Consider the following 15,014-nt stretch of genomic DNA (forward strand, 5'->3'; position numbering starts at 1 on the left):
ACTACCTGTAATGACATAGTACTAGAGAATGTACCCCACTGACCACCAAGACAAAGTACCCAATGCTAAAATGTTTTTAAGAGAGCTCACAAACAAATGAAAGAGCAATAGCTTCTGGAAACATTTCTTTAAATGGGATATTTAAAGCTAACAAAGGAAGTGGTCAGAATATCTCTAAAATATTGAATTCAACAGTCCTTTATTCTTTAGAGGATTTATGCAAAAGGAAGTCTATGTAAAACTGACTCGCTCTATATGGAATACACATGTATGCTTTCTCTCTCTATCATGCCTGCTTGTTTCTCTTCATACCCATGAGATTTTACGTTTCTTGGTTTTTGACCTCGCCAGTGATGTGGTTCAATGTTATATTTGCTAGTTATTGCTTTACCTTCACTTATAGTCATTGCTTTTTCATTGTTGTGTGTGGTTTCCACTGACCATTTGTTTTGTAACAGTGAACAGGAATGCTTTTTGGAGAAAATTTGATGGTACTAAAAGTTAGCTAGTGAATATTAGTTTTCTCATATACTTAGCATTATAGAGCTATTTCTGAGTGACTACTTTGCTTTATAAATGATAATGCTGCAGGGTCTAAAACAGTGCTTGTGCTGGAACTCATGGACTTCTCTGCTGTAATCCCTCGTGTGTGATACTGACTTGCTTGCAATGCATTTAACCCTTTTTGTGTCTGATTTGATTTCCCCTTAAGTCAAAGGAGGAAAATATTTTTATTTTGCTTTGCAGGGAGGATCCTTCTGCTAATACCTGCAGCTCTGCTTTGGGCTCTGAACTCCATTATCAGTGTTCAAAATTCTCAGTCCAGCATCCTTATTGAGCACATTAATAACCACCTCACCCTCTCCAACACTGAGGGCTAGGGAGAGCAGGTGCCTGCTGTCCTGATGACCCTGGGAGCAGACTGCCCTGGTCTTCACAAGAAACAGAACAAAAGAAAACGCACAGCTAATTTTAGCTCTATGAACTGCCCAAACCTTCCCCAGTCTGCACAGAGAACCTGATTACAATCACATTTGATGGAGTAGAGGGATCATCTTAGGGAGGAGTATGCAGTGGTAAATGTCTACTTAGGATGGTCTGTGACCATTAAAGGGCAAGGGAGAATAATGATTAGCCTAACTGGTGGTTAAACTGGGGGACCTGCAGAGCTTCTCTGGGCCGGCAGCCATGAATGCTAATTGCAGCTGGATCAAGCAACTGAGCTCTTTTGTTACGGCTGTATTCCTAAAGTAGAAACTTGTTAACATTTCAGCGGATTGTATAATAGCTGATTTCTGTTGTCAGTGATGCTTTTTCCTGTGTGATGAATTTTCTGCTTGTTTTTCTCAGTATTTTTTCATGTGTATGTGTAAAGGTTTTCTTTGGTCTACTGCTTTGATTCCTTGGACATACTCTTTCTGTTTCCTCCCTCTCTTTGTACTTGTATTTCCATCTGTTTTCATTTGTTTGGCATCTGGCTACAACAGTTTTCCAGAGTGTATTGTAATTGCATGCACTGATAATGAATCAAGTAAATCTAACAGGTAAGAAAACCAAATGGCAGCCACAGGGAAACAAGATAAAAACACAAGAAACACAAAATCCTCTCTGCTTCAAGGCATCAAATGCAAATATATGTGGGTTATCTGTTATAAATGATAGTATTCATCTGGTTTATATCTTACTTAATTTCTCCAGTCCAAATATATGCACTGGATTAGAAATTTTATGCCATTTGTGTTTCAAATAGCTTATGGGTCTCAGTAACTGAGAAATAGTCCTAAAGAGGATTCTCAGGTGGCAGCCAAAGGAAGTAATGCATATTTTCAAGGAAAGCTTTGGTACATGTCACTTCATTTAAAACAAATAAACTACAATGATCATTGCCAGTTACCCAAGCTGTCATTCAAAGACAAGCAACTGTTCTATTTGTAGACTCTGCATTGCTATAAAGAAAGATAATAAGTGCTATGTCTTACCTTAGAGTAATTATGTTAGTCTCATCTTTACATGGTGGAATTTCAATTTTGATATTTTTTTCCTTCATCTGGACAGTGGCAACCACATTCACAGGTACATGAGCATTTATTTTGGTGTGTGCTTCCAGCCCTGCTTGTACTATGTGTGTGTTGATCCCCATCACAAAGGTCATCTCCTTAGCCATACTGAAAAGGTAGAATGCAGGTAAGATTATCTTCAGACAGCTGTAAATTTTTATGGCCTCTGTCGCTTGGAAACATTCTTTTATTTTATACTAAATATTTACCTTAGACTCATTTTGGATCGCAGCCTAATATTGGCATTTAGTAATTCAGTCAATCTGAAATCAGATTTTGGAGAAGGTGTAATCTGTGCTTGAACTATTACAGAGAGAGAAAAAAAAAAAAAAAGGTGTTAAAAATCCCCTCCAATCCTGACAAGAATGTTTGTATTGCTCAGGTCTTGAAATCCATTACCATTCCCTGCTACTTTTGTGATGGAAGAGTAATAGAAGCTTGTCTCTGTTGGAAACCCAGTGCAGGTGGGCACAATACGACGGATCTCAGCGGAGAGTAAGGCCTTGGTCCACTGCCTTGCTACACCACTTTGAAGGCTACTGATTATTTTCCTTATCGAAGGGATTTTTTCTTCAGGTCCATACCATGCCTGCAGTTACAGAGTTCAAACTGCGTAAATAAGCAGAACTTGAATATCATGATGCATGTCATTAAATATGCCTCAGAGGAAAGACTGCTGGCAATGATTATAGCTTGACCTTATTAATACTAAAGACAAAACACCCTCTTGAAATCAGAAATTAAAAAAAGAGTCAGAATTTGTGAAAGCATAAAATTTTCAAGCATTTGATGTGTGGATGGTGGTGTTTTCAAAACTATACCTGCAATGCATTTTGAATAGCGTTTTTATCAAGTCCACCAAAAAACAGCTCTTGGTCAAACATCTTCAAGTAGCCTGATGCAAAAGGTTTGTCACTGGAGAATGCCTTCCAGTCAGAGAGCTGCATGAGAAGAAGAAGAAAGCCTGATTATTCATAACATTTCAGGTAGCAATACCTTAAAGATTCTCTTTTCCTTGAGAATTTACCTTTTTCAGGACTTCCTTGAAGTCATAGTTGGTCTCCCACTCCCTGTCAGGAGAGTAACTTTTAGCAAATATCTCCTGCAGTCCTTCAACTGTTATTCCAACCTGCAGGAAGAAGTAAAGTGTAAATGCTAACTGGATGATGGTTGTAACAAGGGATAAGAGGGTAAACTGCAGGTAGACCGAGTTACCTCCAAGGGATCAGCAACTCTGCCTAGGAAATGTGTCCGCAGCTGGGACACTGCCATCGTTGGAATTAAACTGCCTGCATTGTTCAATACCAAATATTTAGCTGCCAGTCCACTCATAAGGATCTCTGAAGAGAAATAGGCAGTAAGATACATCACAGTTAGTTTTTAAAGCCACAGTACACAGATTGTATCAATTTACTAATTGCATAATTCAACTGATACAGCACAATATGAGAAAGGCCAGAAAACCGAGCTATAAAACTGATGTTATAAACCAATTATAAACAGAATATTCTGCATTTTTTAACTATTAGTGGGTAAAATTACAAGTCCCCTGCTCGTTGCATGGTGGTTAGGTTATTTTTCCAGTTGCTTCTGCTATGTCATTTACACCCGTTCAGATTCTGTAACATCAGCTTATGAAATGCTTTTATGAGATATCATTTAGGGCAACTTGACAAAGGGGATTTGAAATGAAAACAGATTTGCCATCCTTTGCTAATCATTTAGGGAAAGTGATATAGATGTCCTATAAGGACAGATGGTGAGGTGTAGATTTGTTTCTCAAATGACTCAGAGGCAATTTAATACATTTAGCTCCAAATTCTGTAACTCTTTAGATGAAATGTACTAATTGTTAATTAATTGTTAACTATTGAGTGAACTTTGAGTAAACATAGTTTGAGTCTATTCATGTTCTCTACATTAGATTTGTCATCTATAATGCTCTTAGATACAGATATTATGTGCAGAACACAGTCACCTATTCTTCCTGATCTTGGCACAGGTCTATACAGTCCTGTTTTCTGAGTTAAGTAATCCAAAGGCTTTTCTAAGTTTCCATAGGTTTCAAGAGGAACAAGGCTGGCATGATATGTAGGCATCTCTGTCATTCTTCCTTTTTTCCAGCCCTCCTCTCCTCATCCTACACTAGCTGGAAGACTGGGAAGTATTTTAGGAGTCCCTGTGTTAACTTTCTGCTATTCTCATTTTAGACATGGGCACCAAATATTTATTAAATCCTAGCACCACTAGAAATAAGCTTTGGAAAACCAGTACAGGCAGAACAATTGCAGAACCCTGGAAGATCCAGACCAATAACTTTAGTGCCTGCACGGAAATTATTGATGAATATATTTTCAAATATTATGAAAGGGAGTAAATCTCTGACCTCTTCCCAGAAAAGCAGTGCATAAATTCTCATAAATTATTTAGCCAAAATTTAAAGAAAAGATTATTCTTGGTTCACAAATGGGGGTGTTATGAACACTCACACCCATATTACTTCTCTAATGCCGCTCTCTGGGTTTCAGATAATATCTCACTTGTGAGTCAACACTGTCTTATTCTCTTCTGAATCCATGCATGCAGATAGGGATCTAGATGATCTCCTCATGTTCAGTTGTTTCCTGTCAGATTGCTAGGACTAATTTTTATTTCTAAGTTATCATGGCAGATTCCAACTTTTCGTGCATTTGAGGAATAGTTTGTTGGAAAAGCAAGCCACTTAGCCTAGTAGATCTGTATGAACTGGCATTTCACTAAATCACTTTCACCATTTTGCTGTATATAGCTCCTGTGCTAACCAAAGTGCTAGGCACTACCTACCTAAAACACACTGGTTCAATAACAGCTCTTACAATCAAAATACGAGTATTTGTGACAACTCCCATGGCATAGAAGAGGGTGTGGATATTTTCCATACCTTGGGCATTCACACAGCGCTAATGTTCATCATAGAATCATACAATGGTTAGGGTTGGAAAGGATGTTAAGATCATCTGGTTCCAACCCCCCTGCCATGGGCAGGGACACCTCACTCCAGACAATGTCTCTCAATGGAAAATCCAACTGATACAGTCAGATCATGTACTGTAACCACTTTACTATGAGAATGTGATGGCACCTGGATGTATCTGGCTAAATGTCTTGCCCTGGGGAAGGGGGAAAAAAATATCAGTGATTAAAGAAAGCTGTCTTTGGTACTTGTGAACATTAGTACACAGATTTAATTATATGAGTCTGTGCATACTGAGAGTCAGATTCCATCAGTCCCCACATTAAGCAGAAGCTGTGTCATCCCTTAGATTTCAGTGGCAGTGTGTAGAGCAGGAAGCACTATTTGTGGTGACCATGTCTGACAGATGCCATTCACATGTCCCTCTGCCAGCTACCTTCATGCATATTGCACCCCTCTTTTTCACTGTGTGAAAATCCAGATAGCTCATTTTAAAAGCAAAAATAGGATGAGAAAATGAGTAGCTAAAACTAGAAACACACATCTGCCTATTACTGGAAAATGTATTGCTCCCTGAATGCATTTTAAATGGTAAAAAAGTGACTGTATTTATTTGCGTGCTGTCTCCGCCTTTGAGGCAGCAAGTATATATATCATTTATTATTGTGATTGTTGTGCTATGTATTACATTTATTTTTGTTATTAAGCAGTTTAAACGGTCATGTAAAAATGATGAAACAGGGGCAGGAAACAATAAGATCTACAGAAATCTTTCAAACAACTTCCCTCCCTCTGTAAAGAAGGCAAAAGAACTTGTACATTTAGCACTGTGGATTTCAGGTGTTTCAGAGTCTCTTTTTCTGTTGATCACTTTGAAAATAATGTTTACATGTACCAGTGAATATCAAAAACACTAAAACCATCCAGGTGCTCTTAGATAAACAGCATGCGTAAGGAGACTGTGTTGGTAGATATGATCTCCCGAGTCTGCCACCTACATAGGCCAAATCACTGATGCTGTCATGGTCATTTACATAGGTGAGTTGCTTGAAAAATCTCTATTGAGAAAAATAACACACATGGAAAATAGAAATAGCTACAATTTGGCCTAGCAAAAGCTGTCTTCTAATCTGGCCCTCCTGACTACATTTTCATGTGCAGCTCCCATTGATGTAACTGATCGGCCTCCAGATCCCATATGTGGATCTGCTCATTCCAAGAAAGAATCCTGGTAGCAAGATGCAAGAAAAATCTTTAGACAATAAACCTGAGTTAACTGCTTATGGGTGCAATGAATTGTCACATCTGCAGTTTCTTTTTCACTGGGCACTACTGTTGGGGGTGAAGATTATTTAGCATCATATTTGAATTCAGTAAGAGTTGTAGGTGTTCAGCACTGATAGAAATTAATTCACTTCAGCAGTAATTTAGGTCCCTTCTGTTTATTTGGTGCTGAACAATAGTATGAAATTACTAAGCACCACTGAGATTACAGCATTAGATACAGGAGCATGTGCCTCTCTGGCTAATGAAAATGGAAGGTTAGAGCCCCACAAGTCCTCTGGTAATTTCATGCTGGCAGTGTACAATGCAAAACACATGGGGACATAATCACTCTCCAAATGGAAAGCCTGAGATTGTTATTTATTTATTTATTTATTCATGGAACATGAGAGAATAGGGAGGAGCAACATGCAGCTAAACAGCTGGCTAAGAGGGTTGGGTTCTCATACTGTACAATTTTTTTTCATTGAACTGTATATATATCTCTACAAAATCTTCTGAATCTTACCTTTAAACATACTGAACCGGAAAACCTTGCTGAACTGATACCCAGATCTGTCAAATTTAGCACTTAATGCTCTGATGACCATTCTGCAGGCAGAAGCCCTGGAAAAATTCAGTGAGCACATTAGCACTTCAATTAGTTTGCAATTAGTTTTTCATCTAAGAAAGGGATCCAGATTTTCCTTACATTGCTTGAAGATCTGGAGCTGTGCTCCTACCCAGGGCCCTCACGTGAGAGTAGATGAAATTTGCCACTTGCATGCTAGGTTCCTTCAGAACAGCATCAGTTAGTGTCATTAGTATTGGAAGACCTGGCTTGGTTTCAAGCAAAACCACTGCAGCTAACATTCGGACCCGAGGATGAAGTTTTTGATTCAGGAAAATCTCAAGGGTAATAGCCTGGACCTGAAAATAATAGATGCACTCAAATTTACAGTGTGTTTGAACATTTTGCAAATAACCATTCATCACCAGTGAAATTTGTATTGTTTAATACTTATGGCAATACTGGGCCTGGTTTCACAGTCTGAGGGCTGTAAGAGGCATTATGGTAATGTAGTCTGACTTCCTACACAATCAGACTTTGCTGGATAACTTCTACATCAAGATCATTATCTCTTTTTGAGCTATAGCAAAATATCTGGAGCATAACCACTCTAGGTAAAAGAGATTTCATGGATCCATTACACACCTGAGAAGGGGTTTCAGTGATCACTTATCCCTACCCATAAAGATATGCCTTATTTCTAATCATTTGATCTCCTGGGCCACTTCTGCTAAATAAAGGAATGAAAATGAAATTAATAAAATCCAGTTTATTACCAGAAATCTCTATGCCAATTAGGAAGCTTAAAACTGAAAGTTTATACAACAAATGTAATTTCCACAGTGCTACTTGTGACCAATATGTTTGACCTCAGCAATACTCAGTATCAAGACTGATTTTGTACTGGAACCTTTGCAGTTTCCACGAGTTGCACTGAAGCCTTTACCCCGGCTTCAAAATGGATGCAAATGGTGTAACACTGTGCTGGTAGTCCCTCTGCAAAGTCCTGCCCTGACTGTGACAGTGCACACCCAGCTCTCTGATGAAAGTCTGATCCAGGAAACTCCCACAAATTTTGGAAGCACTCTGATTGGTTTTATCGATTTAAATACATTGATTATCAAATACCAAGGTAAAAGTGGTAACAATGATGCAGTAACCTCTTTCTAAATGTTACTACCATTTCAAATTAAACATACAAATAGAAAAAGGAGACTGTGTATTAAGTCTGTTTAATGCAAATATGGGTGTGTAGCTAGCTGCAAACGAAGCATTAAACTAGTTTTGAACAATGAAAAATCCAGCCACAGGCATTGACTTTCTCCAGATCAATTTTCTCCAAAGAAAATAGAACTAAACTAAGCAGTGGTCTGGGTCACATGTGGAAAGCCAGGCCAAAGGGCAATCAGAGACACAGCATCATTTTCAAAAACCAAACTGGCTTTTTATCTCCTACCCTTGCTATTCTCTCCTCCTCCCACTTTTCCCTGTCTAGCTGCTGCACTCTGGTAAATTGTTACTTTATTCTTTAGCTTAAAAGCATACCCTGGCACACTATTGTCTGTGGATCAATATGTGCACTCAAACTGGGAGTCATATGCAAAAACTGAGTATAATGGAAAAACTGATACAGATTAGTAGCAGAATAGTTAATGAGAGCTTTTCTTTTACTTTTTACATTAAGAATAGACTTATGTAAAACAAAAAAAATCAGTATCAGAAAAAAATATCTTGAAAATGCAAGGTTTTCTTTTTGAAGCAGTTTGTTTTAAACTGAAAACGATTGTAAAGTGATGTCTGTGGTGGATGAGAGTAACCGTTGTATGTGATATCTAATCATTACCCCGTTCAGGGACAAAAGTCACATTTAGTAAATGTTCTGCTTATGACTTAAACCCACACAATGTCTGTAAATTTGTAATTAGGATGCAAACCTCTAGTATCTATTTACAGTAAGATCTGGTCTTGAATTACAATTAGATGTGACAGCATTAAATGTCAATTCTCAGAAAACCTTGTTTTGTGGTTTTTTCACATACCAAAGTTGAAGTAGCACTAAACACATTTTGGTCAATAATTTAGCTTTCTGTCTAATGCCCTTAGAAAATAAATGTTTGCAATGGAAATACTGATTTGTCTTCAATAATAGGGTAATGATTGTATCATCTTAATGGAATTTTTGTTGCAGTCTGAAATACTAGAGATTAATGTCAAAAGGAATAAGACATACCAACTAAGGAATGACTAAGTATTTAAAAAAACCCACAACATATTAAAGGTATACTTGAAAAAATTAAAAAAAAAAAAGAAAAAATCTGATCATCACCCATTACTGATAATCAGCCTTATGTTTGGTTGTCATAGGTGCAAAGGAGGCAGCTTTGTTTCCTTACCAATTTTGGATCTTTCATGCCTATGTTTTTCAGGGCCATCACAGCAGTTGCATGGACCTTGAGAGGCAAATCTGAGGCACCAGCTGCATATCCTGGCAAAAATTTCTTGATGTGCTTGATGCTGGCTGGATGTCCTACATTCCCAAGGGCTTTCAAAGCCAGGGAAATTTCTTCTGGGTTAGACTTGCTCAGTGCCTCTCCTGCAAAGCCATGAAGTAGCTGAAAAAAAACCCCAGATTTTCTGTTGAGTTCAATTCCAGCTCTTATCTATATCCCACCTCCCAGCCTATTTTGAGGTTTGACTCTGATAATTTCAGTTTGTTCGATTCACTTACTTTAAATATTTTCAAATTATTTTTGTCCTCATGAATAGGACATTTTATTCATAGAATAAGCATAGCCAAGAATGCTGCAATGAACAGTTTCTTCATCACTGTGCCTTAAAGTTATCAAGTAAGAGCTTTAAAATGTAAAATAATGGTTAGGAGCTAGTTCCCACTGCCTTTTGGGGTGAATTGGGAACCCTGCAATAATGCTGTTTGAATATCTCTTGGCTGAAGACAGATGCAAAATGTAGATACAGCTAAATTCTTCAGATCCTTAAACAAGACCCCTGAAGATATGGCTACTGGAGATGCTCTAAACTTCAGCTAAAACAGCCACTTTTTAGTATGGATTAATAGCTGGCAACAAGATAATCAGGTAATCTCACAGCCTTTGTTGTAAGCAACTTGATCACACTAATATTCACGTGGCCAGATTAGAAGTAGTTGTGTGAAGGCTGAATATAAGAACTAAATCCTAATAGAGAACAGGTTTTAGTGTTAACTAATGGCTCTAAAAAAACCCCCTGAGATGTTATAGAATAATTTCAATACAGTTCCTATGTTATAAAATACCACATTTGAGATCCATTGATGGTGCAGAAACAGTCTATTTGATATTACTAATAACATGAATGGATATTTGGAATGCATTGAATAAGCGTATACAATCATTTGCTTTGGGAAAGAATTTCCATTCCTGAAACTGTTCTTTTCAGATTTAATTAGCTCAAGAGCATTGGTGGCAATCATAACACAACAAACACATGTAGAAATATTGGCCATGCCTCTGTACTACAGGAAAAAAATCATGGCAGGCACATCTTGCTCTTACTGGGGTAGGTGGACCGACCAGTGTTAAAGAAAACACCTGTTTCTCTTTCCCTCTCTATCACTGCTGAGTGGCCAACCTCTGTATACCATGATGTGCATCTCTAGAAACAGCAAATGCTATTTACTACCTATTTAAATTGTTTTCAGGCTTGTTGGTTAAAAGCAGTGCAGAACAGGGAGGGTATTACTGTTATTTAAAGCTTATAGCCTGTGTGGATGACTGGGCTCTGTTTCTGGCTGAGCAATGGCTGGGCTACATGACTCCAGGCAAAAACATGGGCTTTTGTGTCACTTAGTTTATTTATAAGTATGTATAAGTACCTATATTTAAAGTATTTCAGAACAGTGCCATGCTCTTTCATTACTAATTGGCAGTAAAGCACTCAGAGATACTCAGATAGAAAGTTCTATGAATTATGCGCTTCTTCCTCTCTCTTTCTTGTGTTAATCTAGAGATAAAAATTCTGTTGTTAACCAACTGGGGTTCCTTTCCCCAAAGGAAACACCGTAGTGAAGTGAAATACAGGTTTCTGAATAATGAAGAAAGAACTCATGGTTTAATTTTTCTTTTAAAAGATAAATAACAATATGGTTACCTGGAGACATTCAGAGCAGGAGTCTGATGAAGAGCACTGTTTGTGGCACAGTGACGCATAGCTGAGATAGCAAACCTTTCCAAGTACAGTACTTGAGCGTGGGCAATGTTTTTTCACAATGAGCTGGGAAGAAAGCAGTTGTTCATTACCACCATTAACAAAAAGCAAAAAAATTAAAAAAATATGTTTCTGCCAAATGCAAGGTAAAACCAGGCTATTGATATTTTTGTATCAATGTATTTACAGTTAAATCAGTGGATATTACTATATTTGACAATGCAAACATAAAGTAATTCCAAGTAACATCTGGAAGACTGATCTGTTGCTTTTATAGTGTTTCAGATTTAAATTTGGCATAGACTTTAATCCAAAGGGAGGAAATCACCCAGTTATGGAATGGAAAAACACACATTATTCAGGAAGCATTCATCACTGTTTTATAATTGCTTCAGCTATAGGTACAAAAACCTTGAGGTACACTGTGAATGGACCTCAGTACTTTGGGCAGACAGGAATATTTCATATAAATGTAGGAGCTGACAGGAGGCACCAGCCCACTGCTTCCTTGAGTGGGAAGTAGAGCATTACTGCGCAGTAACAGCCAGGCTATCATGGCTTTTACAGAGAGCAAAACTCTGGTCTGAGATTCATGCTCTCTACCTGGGGTAGGCAGAGATAAGCTCCTGCATCTGAAGATAGAATTAAACCCTGCAGAAGAGTGAAAAATTGTAAAAATCATTGGACTTTCTCCCACATGGGCTCCACACTGACATAATTCCCTTGATTTTGATAGATCTGCTCTGATTTATACCCATTCTGTTAGGTCAATCAGGACAAATAGACGGATATAACAAATATGTGTTTCTTACTCCCTAGTCTTTGTAGACACTCAGTTAGAACTCTAATCTGATGTAACTATAAAGTACATTTGGACAAAGGAACACTAGACACCACTGTTTGCAGAAATAACTTCTGTCCCTGAGGGGTATTTTTACTCTGTCTTTCCCATTTCTTTCCGGATTCATTTTTCCCCCTTTGATTTGCATTCTCCTCCCCTTAAGACAGACAGGAAATAAACTCCTTTCAACACAATTAGAGAACATAAAACCTTTATATTTTCAAAGCCTTTGCCATCTTTTCAAAGAAACAAATACAACAGATGCTAAAATCAGTAAAGAGTGACTAGAGAGTGTCTAGGGTATCCTACCGTTGCTTCCTCCATTGTGTCCCTAGTTGGTGTGTTTGAGTGCAGAGCCACAAGTACTGTCTGAGCTGCTTCCCAGTTAGTGAGTTCTTGCCTTTCCATTTTATGCCTCAAGAACCTGAGTGCACGGTGACTGGCAACTGCAGGAATTATATCCAAAATGTAGCGCCTGTAATGGGAAAGGCAAGGACCATTTTCCAGATCTGCATTTGAACATAATTATTCCAGATGGCCTTCAAGAGTTTGTCAGCACAAGAATCACTGCTTGTATTGCTTGTACCTATACACTGGCTGGCTGGAGAACTGCTTCCACACTGACTCATAATCCTCCTCATTTGCTGCCCGGAAGAGATGCATAAGCTTGAGGGCTTTTGCTGGTGCATCGCTGGGAAGCTGTTCAGATGTGGTCTCTACTAGGTCTTGCAGACATTCCTCTATCTGCAGGAGGATTAAAATGCAGGAAGCTCACACAAATTGTTTCCCACATGCACAGATTCCAAGCTCCAACAAAGAGTCCATCCAGTAGCTGAACTTTACCTGGCTTTCCACATTTTTTATTTTGAATAAGTGGACAGGAAGCTGAAGCAATTCACTGCCAAACTGGTACTGAAGTGACCCACGATCCTGAAATTCTTTTGGTGGGACCTCTGCCATTTGCTTCTGCACATCAGTCAAAGCAAGTTTCTGCCTGAAATGAAGAAACCCAGGGAGATGCAGGGTACAAATAAAAAAATAAATCAGTAATTCTGCCTCCCTGCATTGCAATGCAACTGCAATTTTATCAAAAGGGTTTTGTTATAGAGGGAAAAAAACAGCTACATTTGGACATGATGTTCAGAACTGTACTCTGAGAAGGTCATCACTTACACAGCAGGGCTCAGATCAGAGCCAGCCTTTGCCTTCCTTTGGGAATAACATGGCTTGAGATTTTAAGGATGAAGAGGGAGGTGAGAAGCTGCTGCCTGAAGATCACAGGAACCGTGTGTTGTGTCTTAAGGAGGGAATTAAGGATTATAGAAAAATAACTGATGGAAACTTTTTCAGAAACCATCACTTAATCTAAACATTTTAAGAAGTTCATAAAAGCTTTTATGTCTCTGTGCCTCCTGGAAGCTTCAAAAAGAATTGAAAATTGTTAGATACAATAAGAAATGTTACAATCTTTTTACTTGCACTATTACAATTCCCTCCCCATTTTTCTTGGCAAGCTGAATGTCCTGGGGACTGCAGAAGATAAAAGGTTCTCATGAAGTTTCAAATTGGATTTCCCAAACAAAAAGGGCCAGATAAATTCAGGATTAGTCTTTCAAAAAGTACTTAAGTTTTTGGAAACTTTTCAAGGAGCACAGAACCTTCATCCTTTGTTATTAAGAGTAACTGCAATGAGAGACTGTCTTTGTAAATATTTTCTATCATCTTCGCTAAAGGGATGCATTCTATCCCCCCAATTATGTTTAAAATAGGTCATTTAGGACTCTATAATAAAGTTAGGCGTTTGTACTGAACAATTGAAAACATCCCAAAAGCAATATTACTATACTGCACAGTATCTCAAAATCTCTATAGAAAATTGGCATGTTTATTTTGGAATCTCTATGATGATCTTCTGTACCATTTCTATCTACTCCTTCCATATGGATTGCAGAGAACTGCTGGAGAAAATAGCATATAACTGCTTTGCAAGCCACTGGAATTTGAATAGAAATTGCTACAGAATCAGCAGAGATTTTTTTTCTCTCTTGAAATTTTACACAATATTATTGAAAGGGCATTTGGATGAGAAAGCATAACATCAGGTACACTGAGACAGATTTAACTCTCTCTTCCAGAACATGATGAATCTATCATGTCTTCATTTTCATAATTTTAGGAAGATATATATCTGCCTAGAATAGATGGGAAAATGTTATACTCTGAAGAGAAGAGTAAGTGAATACTAAAGATAGGATTAAAACAGTGAAACAATAGTAAAACCTGTCTTGACTTTGAAAGGTGCTGCAAGAGGCTTTTTTTTGAAGAAGTCTGAAAAATCAGCTCCAAATGTTTTAAGTCCTTGAGGTTAGATTTTTTATTTTTTTTTTCCCCTCTAAGCACAGAAAGTGCATTGTGGAGATAACTTCTGAAGACTTGGGTGACATCCACATCTTCCCAACTGTCTCATATTTGGCCCCTTCTGCTGTGTAACACAAAAGATCCACAGAAAATGGGAAAAGGCACTACCCTTTCTGAGGGCTTAATACCTGAGGAAAAACAGTCTATGCAGGCTTGCAGGAGAGTTTAAATCAGAAAAGTCCATTGGCTCCAGACTAATGCATGCTTACAACAAAGTGTAATTGGATAAAAGCACTACAACTGTACCTATCTCCACCTTGATTGCATGTAAAGCCACTTTCAACTTTACTGTTTCTTTGTGGGTTGTTTTTTTTTTTTTGTTGGTTAGCCAAGCTGAACATGCTTATCATATTAATGAAGTTAATCAGTGATTTATTGACATGAACTTTCTGATGCTGCAGTTTTCAAAACTGTGCATTATACCAACAAGATTCTTGCAGGAGCAATGGAGCAATGCAAGAATACAGCAACTGAAGTGTGGGATTGAGGTATATCTTCTGTACAGTGACTTTTATGCAAAAAAACTCCCTCTTCAGAAGGGCACTTCTGTCTACAGAGTCCATCACTAAAGCAGGTAACTAAAAACTTTTTCAACTGATGTTGTTATAGATGAAAAAGTTTTCAAACGTTGAAAATCTGGGGGCCCAAGATAAAAATGAGCAGTGGCAATATTTCTTAGAAAATCATATTCTCATTTTGCCCAAACTT

General features: G+C 38.0%; 1 protein-coding gene across 1 annotated transcript in view; it reads right to left on the bottom strand.

Moving 5' to 3' along the window:
- Positions 1–15,014, bottom strand: part of LOC133207857 (vitellogenin-1-like) — a 42,300-nt gene that overhangs the window by 19,691 nt on the left and 7,595 nt on the right. Inside the window, exons 7-19 of the mRNA XM_061345140.1 lie at positions 12,732–12,882; positions 12,475–12,632; positions 12,198–12,363; positions 10,991–11,113; positions 9,238–9,456; positions 6,986–7,203; positions 6,803–6,900; positions 3,273–3,397; positions 3,085–3,186; positions 2,879–2,998; positions 2,457–2,646; positions 2,267–2,360; positions 1,980–2,165 (exon numbers count right to left, since the gene is read on the bottom strand). Coding sequence (XP_061201124.1) covers positions 1,980–2,165; positions 2,267–2,360; positions 2,457–2,646; positions 2,879–2,998; positions 3,085–3,186; positions 3,273–3,397; positions 6,803–6,900; positions 6,986–7,203; positions 9,238–9,456; positions 10,991–11,113; positions 12,198–12,363; positions 12,475–12,632; positions 12,732–12,882 — 1,950 coding nt within the window. The remainder of the gene's footprint in view (positions 1–1,979; positions 2,166–2,266; positions 2,361–2,456; positions 2,647–2,878; positions 2,999–3,084; positions 3,187–3,272; positions 3,398–6,802; positions 6,901–6,985; positions 7,204–9,237; positions 9,457–10,990; positions 11,114–12,197; positions 12,364–12,474; positions 12,633–12,731; positions 12,883–15,014) is intronic.

This window comes from Neopsephotus bourkii, unplaced genomic scaffold, assembly GCF_033783945.1.
Source record: "Neopsephotus bourkii isolate Nb327-2 ecotype Australia unplaced genomic scaffold, CSIRO-AGI_Nbou_v1 NB_234, whole genome shotgun sequence".
NCBI classification, from domain to species: Eukaryota; Metazoa; Chordata; class Aves; order Psittaciformes; family Psittacidae; genus Neopsephotus; species Neopsephotus bourkii.